The sequence below is a fragment of the Geotrypetes seraphini genome, chromosome 6 (genome assembly GCF_902459505.1).
Source record: "Geotrypetes seraphini chromosome 6, aGeoSer1.1, whole genome shotgun sequence".
Taxonomy (NCBI): domain Eukaryota; kingdom Metazoa; phylum Chordata; class Amphibia; order Gymnophiona; family Dermophiidae; genus Geotrypetes; species Geotrypetes seraphini.
The window spans coordinates 229,584,567-229,600,475 of record NC_047089.1 but is presented as its reverse complement, the minus strand read 5'-3'; the positions used below and the strand labels follow the sequence as shown (position 1 = coordinate 229,600,475).

General features: G+C 46.5%; 1 protein-coding gene across 6 annotated transcripts in view; it reads right to left on the bottom strand.

Annotated features, from left to right (window-relative positions):
• The window catches only part of IFNAR2 (interferon alpha and beta receptor subunit 2), a 101,127-nt gene extending 86,402 nt beyond the window's left edge, over positions 1-14,725 (bottom strand). For 2 of the 6 annotated variants that reach the window (XM_033948521.1, XM_033948524.1), the window contains exons 1-2: positions 14,572-14,724; positions 13,740-13,829 (exon numbers count right to left, since the gene is read on the bottom strand). In XM_033948521.1, the coding sequence (XP_033804412.1) occupies positions 13,740-13,779 (40 nt within the window). In that variant the 5' untranslated portion in view covers positions 13,780-13,829; positions 14,572-14,724. Of the gene's footprint in view, positions 1-13,739; positions 13,830-14,069; positions 14,093-14,256; positions 14,407-14,571 lie in introns of those variants that run through there. The other 4 variants (XM_033948525.1, XM_033948522.1, XM_033948523.1 and 1 more) reach the window with 4 other exon arrangements.
• Positions 14,726-15,909: the final 1,184 nt, after the last annotated feature.

The window sequence follows — 15,909 nt, the reverse complement described above, 5'->3', positions numbered from 1 at the left end:
AGGCCCTCCTGCCCTCGACGCAAACCCCCCTCCCCCCCAACGACCGCCCCCCCCAAGAACCTCCGACCGCCCCCCCCAGCCGACCCGCGATCCCCCTGGCGACCCCCACGACCCCCCCACCCCCCTTCCCCGTACCTTTGGTAGTTGGCCGGACAGACAGGAGCCAAACCCGCCTGTCCGGCAGGCAGCCAACGAAGGAATGAGGCCGGATTGGCCCATCCATCCTAAAGCTCCGCCTACTGGTGGGGCCTAAGGCGCGTGGGCCAATCAGAATAGGCCCTGGAGCCTTAGGTCCCACCTGGGGGCGCGGCCTGAGGCACATGGGCCCAACCCGACCATGTGCCTCAGGCCGCGCCCCCAGGTGGGACCTAAGGCTCCAGGGCCTATTCTGATTGGCCCACGCGCCTTAGGCCCCACCAGTAGGCGGAGCTTTAGGATGGATGGGCCAATCCGGCCTCATTCCTTCGTTGGCTGCCTGCCGGACAGGCGGTTTTGGCTCCCGTCTGTCCGGCCAACTACCAAAGGTACGGGGAAGGGGGGTGGGGGGGTCGCCAGGGGGGTCGCGGGTCGGCTGGGGGGGCGGTCGTTGGGGGGAGGGGGGTTTGCGTCGAGGGCAGGAGGGCCTGGGATCCCTCCTGCCCGTAATGTAGTGCGGGGTGGGGTTAGGGGGTCGCCGTGGCCAGGAGGATTTGGGCTCCCTCCTGGCCCGATATTGTTGGGGAGTCGGCGGTCCTTCGGGGGGAGGGATGTATCGGACGTCGGGGGGGGGGCATCAGGCTTTCAGGATGGGGACAGACCTTCAAGGGGGGACAGTGCAGGGAAGTCAGGGAATTTATATTAATTAATTTTTTCTCTGCGTGTTTTGTTTTTGTATAGTTATTAACTAATATTTAACTAAGTTTTAAAGTTTTAAAGAATGTTTCCTTTATACGTAAATAAAGAAAAGTGAATGGGATTGCAGTGGCGGTGACGGGGCGGTGAATGGGGTGGCAGTGGCGGTGACGGGGCGGTGAAGAGGATGGTGAGACGGGGACGGGGCGGTGACGGGGATGGTGAGACGGGGACGGGGCGGTGACGGGGATGGTGAGACGGGGACGGGGCGGTGACGGGGACCAATTTTTTCACCGTGTCATTCTCTAATCATGACCAATCGTGAAAACACCACATAGAAAGCTTTTTCCACTTAAAAGGGGTAGGTACATCTGGTAGATGATTTTATTTCTTCAATTAACATAATCTTGAATAGGCATCGGGACTCCTAAATGCTGCTCAATTTCCTTGGGAGAATGACACAGGGACAAATTTACCCCTGTCCCCGCACAAGCCTCAAACACTTTAAAATCATAAGTGTTTGAGACTTGTGTGGTTAAGGCAGAGCTTACAGGAATGGGGCAGGGACAGCAACAAAACTTGCGGGGACAGGACGGGGAAATTGAGTTTCTGCAGGGATGGGGAAAAATTTGACCCCCGTGTCATTCTCTAATTGGGATGAAGAAAGCACACCTGATCCTGCCATTTGCAGATGACAGGAGAGCATCCTTTCTCCCATTCCTTTCCCCAGTCCTGGGACCAGCTTATTTTACCTCATCCATTGAGTAGAAACCTCAATATTTTTCAATGTAGCCACTGTAAACTGCTCTGATATTTTCTCTTTCTCTGTGTATATCAAGTTTAATAAACCACAAAGGGGACAGTTTTGTCAAAGAACTCTCAATATTACTAATCAAAAGTAAATTCTCTCAAGTTTTAATTTCATATCATTACACTACACCCAGAAAGCTATCAGTAGCACTGATTTTAGAAGACTAAACTATTCTGGGAATCTAAAACTGGATCTAAATGATGGTTCTAATCTAGACCAAAACATGTCCTGTGTGTAAGTCATCTTGTTTTGTAGGCAGGTATATGCCAAAACATGGCCATGTTGACTATTATGTCTTAACAAATTAATCAATTTGGGCCTTAGGACTTACTTTCTTTGACTAATCATATGTGTGTAAGACTTTGCCTCTCTCTCTCTGGACTCTGTTAATTATATCTTGAATACTGAAGAAGGGGGGAGCCCCGAGGGACCCCATGTTCCATTTTCCATCCGACAGCCTCAACATGCTAGTTAAGCCATTTAAAAAAACAAACCACCAGCTATCCCTAGATTTCGAAGTCTAAATCGTCAAGAGATCAAAATTAACAAATCAAATGCAACGGAAATATCCAGTTGCACAATCATAACTGTTTATACCTACCCAAATATCCATATAAGCTATGAACCAAAGAGAATAACAGTGCCTTTGTACTAGAACACCACCTTCAACTTGACTGTGATGAATCTAACAAAATTATGGGCATCTATGTAGCTCTAAGTTCTCAGTCATCACCATTTTCAGTAACTTAGCAAGGAAAGGAACACTCGCTATTGGCTATTGCGGACCTTCTAAAGCAGTGGTTTCAAAATCGCGGCCCGGGGACCAAATGCAGGCCGCCAGGTACTATTTTGAGGCCCTCGGTATGTTTACCATAATCACAAAAGTAAAATAAAACAGTTTCTTGATCATATGTCTCTTTAGCTATAAATTACAATATTATTATTAAGACTTAGTCAAAGGAAAGATTTATAAACTATAAAGAGTTTTACCTCATGCAAAATTATCATTAATTTAATAAGACATTTAACTATTTTTTCCGAGGCCCTCCAAGTACCTACAAATCCAAAATGTGGCCCTACAAAGGGTTTGAGTTTAAGATCACTGTTCTAAAGAATGGCAAGTACATATTATAGCAGATTCAATGAGCTGCAAAACAGGCAGACAGGTGGTATTTCAAGCAGGGGTGTGGAGTCGGAGACAATTTTGGGTACCTGGAGTCGGAGTCGATAAAAATGTACCGACTCCGACTCCTGATAAATTTAAATTATAATTTAAAAAAAAAACAAACCCCACAAACCACAGCAAGTTCAAATGTCCCATTTCACAAACAATAGTCATAATTAACACATTGTTTGCGGGCATTTTTTGTCAATCTACACCGAAAAGCAGGCAAATTTTTCAAATGTTGCATGGGAAATTACATTTTGTGTAAAATAACTGTAACTTCTGAAACGTTGCTTATTTTTGAATAAAACTTTGTTTCTTTTCTTATATTGAATTCTTTATTATAATTTGAACACATTTTTAAATTATTTTGTTATAAATAATTACAATATTCAAGGTTAATTTCAAAATTTTTAAAAAACTACTCTTTTATACTGAAGAAATTTAAGGAAAGACAACTGAATTTCCCGCCATTTTATTTAAGATTTTGACCTCCCTTCTGACCCGAATTCCACGAATCGTCAGGTATCTCTTCACCGCCTAACATCTAACGATAGATAATGCTTAATTTTTAATTCACCCAATAACCATGTTTACGCTTTCGCCACACTCCAGTGCTAATTTGTAGAAACCGAGTTTTCTTGGCTCCCGCTCTCTAGTGATAGTATGTAAAACATACGTTTACTCGTTTCCTGCCAACAATGTATTAAGTACTCTGATGTAAGAATAAAGCCCAGTGCATAGTTGTATTTCTACTACTGTGAAGTTAGGAGTTGGAGTCATGGGTAGCAGAAACTGAGGAGTCGGAGTCAAAGGATTTATCTACAGACTCCATAGCTCTGGTTCCAAGGGACATTGCTTTCTCAAATGATCCAGGATAGGGGCATAGCTACCATTGAGCAAGCCCAGTAAAATGTTCAAGGCAGCTCGGTGGTAGGGGCCACCTGTGGTCGAAACTCTCTCCCTCCCTTCAAATCCAGCATGTCTCCCTTTCTCTGCACCTCCTCCCACGTGAGTTGCACATCTCTCTAGTACTTCCACTGCTGGTCCTCCAGAAGCACAACAGCTGTGAAAACAGGCTATCTGCTTGCCAGCCAGTCCTACCAGAGTCTTTTCCTGTGATGCAGGTGGCCTACAGGAAGTTGCATCATAGAGGCAGGCTGAAGCACAGAAAAGGCCTTGGTGGGGTTGGCTGGCAAACAGACAGCCTGTTTTCACCGCTGCTTCTGCCAGGGATCACCATGTGTCTGAAGATTGCAGGGGTAATGTAGTGATGGAGTGGAGGGGGGAGCGGGGGTAATGTTGGATCTTTCATGAGAACTGGGGGAGGAAGAATGGGGGGGGATCAGACTAACCAGGAGCAGAAAAAAACCCAACAGTAAATCCCCCAAACTGGCATAGGAATCCTCTCAACTAAGCCTCCTATGCTGCCACAGATCTGGTGATGAATTTCTTGCATTGTGTGCATGTTAAAAATCCTTTCTGCATCGTGAGCACCGAATGCTCACTAACTGCATAGATAGGCACACAGTAGCTTTCTGTGCCAGTTCTACAATGCAACTTCATTATGGCTAGATCCCAAACAAATTAACTCGTGAATATTAAAGTTCTAATTTTTTCTCTCACCCCTAAATTCATTTTTAGCAATGAGACTACAAAGAATAATGTCAAATAACAAATACAGATAAACCTCTTGTACGAACAGCACAATAGAACATAAAAATGGCCTTACTGGGTCAGACCAATGGTCCATCAAGCCCAGTAGCCCATCCTCATGGTGGCCAATCCAGGTCCCTAGTACCTGGCCAAAACCAAAACAGTAGCAACATTCCCTGCTACCGATCCAGGGCAAGCAGTGGCTTGCCCATGTCTTCCTCAATAACAGACTATGGACTTTTCCTCCTGGAAATTGTCCAAACCTTTCTTAAAACCAACTACGCTATCCGCTCTTACCACAACCTCTTCCAGAGCTTAACTATTCTCCGAGTGAAAAAAATATTTCCTCCTATTGGTTTTAAAAATATTTTTCTGTAACTTCATCGAGTGTCCCCCTACTCTTTGTTAATTTTTGACGGAGTGAAAAAAACCCAAATAAACAAACAAAACGATCCACTTGTACCCATTCTACTCCACTGAGAAAACTGCTGTACTCAGATGGGTTGAGCAGTGGCGTGGCTAGGAATGTTGGCGCCTGGCATTGCTGTGCGCCATCTCCCCACCCCTCTTGAAATGGTTCTATGACCAGGAAGTGACGTCAGAAAGGAGCCGAGGACAGCACGAGCAGCAGGTAGAAGACACTGCTCATGCCAGTGAATGTTTCTAGAGGTTGGGGGAAGGGGGCAGAGAGGAGGATGAGATGCATGCGCCCCCATGAACATGGCTCTCGGGGCAATCCATCCCCCTTTACTATGCCACTGGGATTGAGCATGCTCACAACTTTTACATAAAGGAAGAAATTCAGTAAAGGTTGCCCAAAGTTAGGCAACAGGATGTTGTGTGCTAAATGCAAATTTAGTAAAGGCAGTTCTTCTAGAGAATACGAACTCAGCGTGCAGTTTGATGCCTAAATTTGGGCATAAACACTTATACCAGCCAAAGGCTAGTATAAACACTTGCACTCAAGTGACCCAACTACTGTCAATTAGGCACGGAAATGCAAGTATTCTATAACTGCATGCCTAAATCCTAGGAACACCCTTGACCTTCCTAGTCCCCTCCCCAGCCCACACTCCCTTTGAAACTGCACACAAGTTAGGTGCGCAGATAATAGAATAGGGGTGTAACCGACTGCCAATTAGCACTGGTTAGCATCAATAAATCTATCATTATTGCCTATTTAGTCAATTAGTTTATAATGCAGATCTGCAAGCCACACCAAAATTGTGCACCCCATACAGAATTCAGGGATTAGTTTTCAATTCTAAGAGAGCTTATCTGACCCAGTGAAGCATGATGGTCACTCACTTGTGCACCTAACTCATTCCTGTTTGTTGACAAAAACTCTCTTCTGTACCTCCTCCTCTTAGATCCAACACCAGGTGTCTGCATCCCTGCCTAGCCACATCTGTAAAACAATTCCATTCCCTTCCCCAGCGATCAGCACACTATTTTTTTAAGCAGCTTTAAGGTGGGAGCCAAGGTCAATATTCTGTGCAAGAAGTCCTGCTCCAATGACAGCTGGTTAGAGTTGGTGGGGGGAAGCGTTGCTTCCCATGATATGATCAGCCCAGACATGCACATTTAGGCTGACTCATAAGTAAAGCAGTCTACTCGCTTACATATTGAAGAATGGTCTGAAATTTGGCTGCTAAAATTTAATTCTAATAAGTGCAAGGTCATGCATTTGGCTGCAAAAATCCAAAGGAACGGTACAGTTTAGGGGGTGAAGAACTTATGTGCACGACGGAAGAGTGGGACTTTGGTGTAATTGTATGTGATGATCTTAAGGTGAAAAGGTGACAGCAAAAGCTAGAAGGATGCTAGGGTGCTTAGGGAGAGGTATGGCCAGTAGGAAAAAGGAGGTATTGATGTCCCTGTATAAGACTCTGGTGAAACCTCATTTAGAATTGTACTGTGTACAATTCTGGAGACCACACCTTCAAAAAGATATAAAAAGGGTGGAGTTGGTCCAGAGTAAGGCTACTAAAATGGTGTATGGCTTTTGTCATCTAAGACTATCCCCCACCCTATATTCTCCATCCCTTTCCCTCATGTATTCTCTCCTATATTCTTTCAAGAATACAAATCTCCTCCAACCCCCATCCCAGTCAGTCTAAATCTTTTCAAAAATCTTTCTCCAGCTCTATCCCCTTCTAACTGGCTTTCCTCCCATTTTTACCCTCCCCTGCTTTCGCCAGAGACTTGAGGGTGGTGCCACCTCTGGGATATCTATTTGCTTTTCTTTCCTCACCAACACCACATAGCTTTTAGTAAGTATGAACCTCAAAGTGCCCGAATACCTGCACCGCACTGCTCTGTCAGCTTCACAAGAATGCTGTGGGATTTCAGGCAGCACCTGGCTCAGATATACCGAGAGCACTGTGGTGCATGTGAAAAACAGGACGCTGATTATGGAGGAATGCTATTGTACGTTTCTTACATAGAAACATGACGGCAGATAAAGGTGTTATCCAGGGACAGCAGGCTGCTATTCTCGCATGTAGGGTGACGTCATCCACGGAGTCCGGATGCGGACAGCTTCGCAAGCAGACTTGCTTGTAGAAACCTTAGAAATTTCATGACCGCAGCACTGCGCATGCGTGAGTGCCTTCCCGCACAGCGTAGGGCGCATCTCTTCAGTTCAAAAGCTAGCAGAGAAGCCAACCAGGGTAGGTGGGTAGGTTGTGAGAATAGCTGCTTGCTGTCCCTGGATAACACCTGTTACGGTAAGTATCTGTGCTTTATCCCAGGACAAGCAGGCAGGTATTCTCACATGTGGGTGACCTCCAAGCTAACCAGAATGGGATGGTGGGAGTGTTGGCAATTTAGGAGAATAAATTTTGCAATACTGCCTGGCCAAAGTAAAAGACCCCATAATTTTGTTTTATCGTTATTTAAATTGATAATTCAACATCCAATTCTCTAAGAACTTAATGCAGTAATTCAGTTTTAATTTAACATGATCTAATGAACATGAAAAAGGAATGAAAACAGTAATATAATCTGTATATATAAATGACAGCAATTTAGTTTTTTCTAGAGTAAAACTTACCCCCACTTCTACGTAACTGCGCTAGCGGTTTTTAGCGCAGAGTATAAATGGCCACAGCCACTGTCCTTCAAGCCTTGCACTGAAGCATGCTGGCGTACAAGGACTGAGGCTGAGGTAGATACTAAAGAATGACACTGGATTGTTTCCTATGGTTATCCATGGGGACAGGGAAAAATTCTGTCCCTGTGTCATTTTATAATTTACCCTATGCACGACTTGTCCTCCCACACATTGCTGGTCAGAGCAGCCAGCTGACAATCAGGGTTAAGATCCCACCAATATTCCCCTAGGCAAGTCACTTCACTCTACACTGCATGCCCTCCAGGGATTCAAAAATATCTAGTACACCTGCGACCAATGAACAAGTACAAGCTAAATTCAAAAACACACAGTTTCAGCTACACAAGAGCAAGCCAGGGAGACAAAATGCTGCCCCTTTGTGGGCCTTATGCTGAAGCCACAGATCCTATTAGTGAAGCAAGAAATTTAGAGTCAAGGGAGGCAACTTCTTTTGTGGATTATACTGTAAATTGGTTGTTGGACAGAAAACAGAGGGTAAGGTTAAAGGGACATTTTCTCAATGGAGGAGGGTGAATAATGGCATACCGCAGGGGTTCACATTTGCAGAAGATACAAAACTTCTCAAAATTTGTTAACACATGCGAGGACTGTGAAAAATTGCAAGAAGAACTTAAGAAATTGGAAGACTAGGTATCCAAATGGCCGATGAAATTTAATGTGGACAAATGCAAAGAGATGTACACTGGGAAAAATAATCCAAATCAGTTACCGATGCTAGGGTCCACCCTGGGAGTCATTACCCAAGAAAGAGTATCACTATAGACAATACACTGAAATCTTCTGCCCAGTGTGCAGTGGCAGCCAAAAAAGTAAACAGGAAGCTAGGAATTATTAGGAAATGGATGGTAAACTAACACCAAGAATATAATGCCTCTATATCACTCCATGGGGCAACCTCACCTTGAGTATTGCGTTAAATTCTGGTTGCCATATTTCAAACAAGATACAGCAGAATTAGAAAAGGTTCAAAGAGTGACCAAAATGATAAAGGGGTTGACTTCCTTTCATTTAAGGAAAAGTTAAAGAGGTTAGGGCTTTTCAGCTAGGAAGAGAGACAGCTGAGTGGATATGATGGAAGTCTACAAAATCTTGAGTGATGCAGAATAGGTAGGGTTGCCATACGGCTCCCAATAAAGGTGGACAGATTGAGACATCTCTGTTTTACTTCCACTGAAAGCAATGGAAGTAAAACCCAGATGCCTCAATTTGTCATCCTTTATTGGGAGCCATATGGTAACCCTAAGAACAGGTGAAAGTGAATTGATTTTTCATCCTTTCAAAAAGTACAAAAAAATGAAATTACAAGGAAATACTTTTAAAACAAATGGGTGAAAATATTTTTTCACTTAAATAGTTAAGCTCTGGAACTCATTGCCAGACGATGTGGTAACAGTGATCAACTGAAGGAAAAGTATACAGTGCTTCCTGGCGAATTCGCCAGTCATTCACAGTATTTTCCGACCACGAATGACAGGGCAGGAGAGAGCAGCCGGAGCGCTGGCGAGTGAAGGAATCTAACCACCTCTTCCTGTACTAAAGTCAGGCCTCACCAATCAGCTCCTGATATATTTTATTTTATATATACAGTTTATATATATAAAATATATATATATATAATATATAAAAAAAAAAAAAATATATATATATACACACATATATACATATACATACTAGTGTTTAAGCCCGTTAGATTAACGGGTGCTAGATGTCTCCTGCTTTTGAACCTGGGCAGAGGCAGAGCTGGGGCGGGAGGGAGTGACGGTGGGAGAGCAATTTCAAAGCCTCGGCAGTGGCGGCTCCTTGACCAATCCACGCTTATAATGTCCCCATACTCGCGGTCTGGCTGGCTCCCCCTCCAAAACCCTTCGCAGCGGCAGCCCCTCCCGCATCCGTCCCCGCGTCCCATGCCTCTACGAAGGCCGGCTCCCACGAAAATGGTGCTCCTCTGTCCAAAGCCGCAGCGGCAGCCTCCCTCAAGACACATTTCAAATCTGACATATTGTAATCACAAAACAGAAAATAAAATTATTTTTCTTACCTTTTGTTGTCTGGTCATTATTCATACCATGTAGGGGTCCCAGGCTATGGTTGGCTTTTGATAACTCGCTTGCCAGGGCCCCTTCTTTCTTCTTCCCTCCCTCCATCCCTGCAGCTGAAGACAGGCACCTCCCCCCAGTGGTCTGAGACAGGAGGTAACAGTTAGGAGAGGGTCTGAGGGCAAAGAGGGGCTCAACAGCGCACAACCACCTTTCCTTCCCTCCCTCCATCAGGTGCAGTGAATCCACCAATGTTAAAAGGAGCCGCGTCGAAATCGGAGGCCTGCCACTGCAATAGCACTTTCCCCTCTGCCTTGGTCCCGCCCCTTCTCTGACATATGGGACCGCGGCAGAGGGAACGTGTTACGGTGGCGGCAGGGCTCCAATTTCAAAGCAGCTCCTTTTAACATAGGCAGAGCTGAACTGTACCTGATGGAGGAAGGAAAGGAACGGTGGGGCAAATTTCGGCAACAGCAGGAATTGTTTGGCGGGCCAAGCACCGTGAAACTTTGTTTCTTTAGGCAGCCCCGGTTGTTTACTTGGATTCAATGTCAGCATTAGGGTTCGCCGGCCGCCAGCCGTGAGAGCCGGGTGAGGAAGGCCGCTGCAGGCTCGCGGCTAGGTAGGGGGACAACAATGGCACTTATGCTCAAGCCCCCGCCGCAGCTCCTCTCTCGATCCTGGTGCGGTTCGAGAGAGGAGTCGTGGCGGCGGCTTGAACATAAGCGCGATTGTTGTCCCCCTACCTAGCCGCGAGGCTGCGGCGGGGTTTCCATGGCAACCCTGATCGCGGATCTCAGTGTAGGGCCGGGTCTGGCGGCGCCGTGTAGGGCGGAAGCGGGAGGCAGGACCTCAGCACAGCACCGCCGGGCGGCTCGCGCCGCCGGCCCCCAGGAGCTCGAGGCCGGCGGCGGACATGCCTGGCGTGGCATGGTGCAGGAGGAACAGTGATCGGTGGCGCGAGGTGGAGAGCAGGTGATGACGTAAAACGCGCGCATGCGCACTCATGTTTTCGCGACGGATCAGGGAACACGTTTTTTTAGTGCGCATGCGCGGCCTAGCATTTTATTATATTAGATATAAAATATATATGAATCTCGGCGAGAGGGAGAATTAGAAGGCCTTGATCATGCGCAGATGCATACTCAAGGCCCGGCAGAGGCAGAAGTTCTTCAAGCGGCACTGACACGTCCTGTGGGCTGCATGCCGGTGCCAGACGGTGGGTAAATTTCAAGTTGTTCAGGCGGAGGGTGCCAGTTCGCGGGGGGGGGGGGGGGTAGCGATGCCGGTTCTCGGGGGGGGGGGGGGAGTTGCTCGCAAATCAAGTCAACACTCAGTTTGCAAAACAAGTTTTGAGAGAATGTTTTGCTCATCTTGTAAAACACTCACAAACTGAGGTTTAACTGTATATATATATATATATATATATATATATACATACATACACACACATACAGTGGTACCTTGGATTACAAGCATAATCCATTCCAGGAGCATGCTCGTAATCCAAAATGCTCGTTTATCAAAGCGAGTTTCCCCATAGGAAATAATGGAAACTCGCTTTGATATGTGGCAAGAGGCACGTCCTGTAGGAAGTCAGCCAGCGCAGATGACTCTCCTCCTGGCCGGCGACTCTCCTCATCTCCCAGATCCCTCCATCGAAGCAGGAAGCGGCCAGATGGGCCTCTGTGCATGCACGAAATGTCATTGTGTCGACGTCACCGCTCTTCTGGGTGCCTTCCGGCCGGGGCACTAGATTTAGTGTGCCACCGGCCGGAAAGTTTGCGAGACACTGCTCTAGATCAGGGGTCCCCCAAAGTTCCTCCTTGATGGCTGAATCCAGTCGGGTTTTCAGGATTTCCCCAATGAATATGCATTGAAAGCAGTGCATGCACATAGATCTCATGCATATTCATTGGGGAAATCCTGAAAACCCAACTGGATTCAGCCCTCAAGGAGGGACTTTGTGGACCCCTGCTCTAGATGATTGCTAATCAAACTATAGTTCTTGATAAGATGATATTTTATTAAATTCATCATAAAATCTTGGACTTCTCCATGGAAGATCATATTAAAGAGAAGAAACAGGCATGAAATCACCACTAACACTGATCACAGAAGAGCCAGCTAACCTTTTACTCCTCCTTAGAGCTTGTGTTAAGACTCTAGCATTAGAAAATCCTGCACTCAGCCTTCTGGTCATCTGTGTATGTCTCTGCATTTGTGCTGTTAGCTAATATCTTCATTATAGCATTTACATGAGCTGTGCTGTGTCCTCATATAGTTCAAGTGTGAAAGTTTGACACGACACTCAAGACAACACACAAAACTATACATAAACAAACTAAGCTGTGTGCAAAGCCTATGCTTTAATATATTGGTCCCCTGAGTTTTACATATTTAGTGGAATTTTCTTGTCCACTTTATCTGAACGCAGGATAAAACTGTTTACAGACTAAAAATCAGGAAAAGGAAAACTCCAGAAATGTAATAGGAAAGCAACACTCAACTAAACATTTTACAACCCACGCATTAAGAGCAAATCACCAAGCAGGACAGCAGAGCAATGAATAAAGTGGTGAAGAAACCTACAAATAGTGGACTCTCACTGCAGAATTCCCATCTAGAGGGACTTGATGCAGGAAGGGTGTGAAATCAGGTGCTTAATGCACAGGCATATTAGCAAAACAAGACACTAGGAATTAAAAAGTGGTAGAAAAGGATTGCCACATCCTTAACACCAATATATACAAAGAACTCTATTCTACTGGTATATAATATCTACCAATATGAAAAAAAAAAAAAAAACCATGGAAAATGCAATTGTGTGTATAAGCAGCCCTCAGATTTAAGCCTCTTCCATTACAACTATTATTGCTGTTTTTTGGTTAGTATGTTCTGATAATTTTATGTATGTTTTATTGCTGGAAACCGCTTAGATACAAAGCGGTCTATAAATGTTTTAAATAAAATTATTGGAATATATTGTAGCTTATCTTTCATCAGCTTGGTTGTAATGGAGGAGGCTCTAGAAGTTGCAAGATTATGGCGGTATAGAAAAAATAAAGTTATTATTATTATTATTATTATTAAATCTGAGAGCTTCTCTACATACCAGTATTATATAAATTTGGCACGCACATATTTTTTTTAGATTAATGATTGCACTTTCCACATATTATATTATTACAGTACTTCCTTAGTTAACTGCATTGATTAGATGCCTGACAGTCTGAAAGTGAAAATAGGAGTTACTGGGCTTGAAGTATGGTTTTATATCACAATAATAATTTGTGTATAGACCAGGGGTGTCCAACCTGCAACCCAAGGGCAGCATGTGGCCCTGTGGAGTATTTTGTGTGGCCCCGGTCGAGGGCAATGCAGTGTTTTCCTCTGCTGCCCCCGGGTGTTTAGGAAGCGCCTAAAAACATACCTGCTCTCCTCTCTCTCACCTCAATAACGGTCCTCCCGACCTCCTACCCTTTTCCTCTATGCCCTCTTAAACCCGCATAGAATTTCACGGTACTGTGATACATATAAACTGTCATCTTTATCTTATCGCAATTTTTCGCTTTATTTTTTTGAAATGTGCGGCCTATTCCAAACAGGTCCTCTCAGACATTCCTTACCAAACTGTATATCTTATACTCTTGCACAGCAAACTGTATTAATATAATTTTGCTTTCTTAAAGTCTCTGCACTCTGTATTTCCTCTGACTATCTGCATATTGTAATTCGCTGAATGTCCAGCTCTCTTGACTGTAAACCGCCTAGAAGTCGCAAGATTGTGGCGGTATAGAAGAATAAAGTTATTATTATTATCTTGCCGGCTCCCTCCTGTCTTGCTGCAGCGTTTGCGCGGCCCCAGAAACATTTTTTTTTGGCCAATGCGGCCCAGGGAAGCCAAAAGGTTGGACACCCCTGGTATAGACTGTTTGATGGTGTACTGTTTTATTTCTGAGACAGTTACTGTTTATAAAGTAAAAACTTACAATACCACCTAGGAAAAAAAGATCTCCTAACCTCAATAACCTTTGGTTTTAACCAGTTGTTACTCCTCCTCCTCTTCTCTCATGCTAAATAGAAGTTTAAAGATTTACTTACGGAGTGCCCATAACTGATAGAGTCTACTAAACTCGGCCATTCCTGGTCAAAAATGCATCCTATAGGCGGGCAGATAGTTTACCGTCATACCTGTAGAGAGAACGAAAAATAATGTAAGTGCAAAAGGCGCCAGCACGTGACAAAAACAAAACAACCCCCCCCCCCCCCAACAAAAACCTATCGTCAGTCATGGGATGGAGCAGGGGAGGGGTTCCTTTCTCTGATTCACCAGGAGGTTGTATCTGCTCTAACGGAGCTATAATAAATTGAAAAGGCCGACTTCCAAAATCCTACGAATACAAACTCAAATCCGGGAGATCCGCGTTTTACCCTTTGTTTTTTTCCCCTCCTCAATGGGAGGAGCTTCTGCAAAACACCCCGACAGGCCCTCAAAACTCAGGCAGGGGGGTCACAATCAATATGCACGAAGTTAATTTGCACGGCCTGCTTCCGCCGTGTGCAAATCGAGACCGTCACCGCCCCCAACCCCAACCCCCTCCCCAGCTCAGAGACTTGCCCGGAGCAGCATCTCTTCCACTTTGGGCACAGTTGACCAAAGCGCCAACAGAGCTCCGTTCCGCCTACTTCCCGCAAAAAAAGGACTGCGACGAGATAGTTTGTCTCCGGCGAAAGCGTAGCCTCTGCGCTCCAGCGAGACGCCAATTCCGTAACTGTAAATAAGCGAACCGCAGCGCGCGCGACCCCCCCCCCCCCCCCCTCTAAAAGTGACAGTAAAAACGGATACGTCCTTCCTCCCCTCCCCCAGCGCCCGGAAGACCAAAGGGTAGGGAAATGTCCGGTAAGATAAGCAGGACCGGAGTGGGCTCCTTACCGCGGGCGGACGTGATAGAAGCAGCCCATTCGCCTCCCTGGCAACAGCCTCTTTTCCCACCGCCAGCTGAGGAAGGCAGCCGGAACCCGGCCCACAAAGGCACGTGAGAGGGGCGTGACTAAACGGACTCGGGAGAGATGCGGCGGTAAATGTGCTCGAGAGACCCATATGAGAGGCGGGCTCCGTCTCTGGCAGTGTTCGAGGCCCGTACTTTGCACACACCCCCCCCCCACACCCATATCATTGTCCAAGTTAGATTGTAAGCTCTTCCAAGCAGGGACCGTCTATAGATGTCAAAATGTTACAGCGCGGGGTACGCCTTTCAGCGCTATATAAGTGACTAGTCTTTAATAGATGTGTCTGTCTGTCTGTGTTTCTTTATCTCTCTCTCCTTGGCCACTGTCTGTATCCTTCTGTCTCCCCCTCCCCCCCCCCCCCCCCCCGAGCAAAGCTGTCTGCCTCCAGCACCCACCTCCCCCCCAAATGTCTCTCCATGGCCCTCTTCTGTCTTCCCCCCCCCCCCAGAGCAAAGGTGTCTGTCCCCAGCACACCTCCCCCCAAAGCAGCCCCCTTTCCCTATTTCTCCATGGCCCCTTCTGTCTCCCCCCAGCACACCCCTCCCCCCAAAGCAGCCCTCTATCCCTCTCCCTGGCTCTCCATGGCCCCTTCTGTCTTCCCCCCCAGAGCAAAGCTGTTTGCCCCAAGCACACCCCTCCCCCCAAAGCATCCCCTTTTCCCTCTCCCGCTGACTCTCTTTCTGGCCCCCTTTCTCTGTCTGTCTTTCTGTCCCTCTCCCTGCCCCTGTGTCTTTCTTTCTTTCTGTCTCCCTCCCTCCCGCTGTCTGTCTGTCATTTTTCCCCATTTCCCTGTGCAGCAGCATTTCCATCCCATTTCCCTATGCAGCAGCAACAGCATTTCCCTCCTATCCCCCCCCTTTCCTGTGTAGAAGCAGTAGCAGCATTTTCCCCCACTCCTCCTTTCCCTTCTCTTCCCTGCTCCGTTCGGCCCCTCCCCCTTCTTTTACTGCCGTTGTCGATCCGGCCTGCTCCTGACCCTCTCACCGCCGACAAACCTCGGGGCTCCAGCCGCGTAGGCAGCACTTTAAACACGCTGCTTCGCAGCCTTCTACTGGCGATTTCCTCTGCCGCGTCTGTCTCCGATGATGTCATCAGAGACGCGGCAGAGGAAATCGGCAGAGAAGGGCGCGAAGCAGCGTGTTTATAGTGCTGCCTACGCTGCTGGAGCCGGGAGGCGATGGAGAGAGCAGGGGGTGCTAGCGGCCGGCAGTCGCTGCTCCGTAGGTGGAGAGCAGGGAAGGGCGCGCTTGCGCACTTGTCT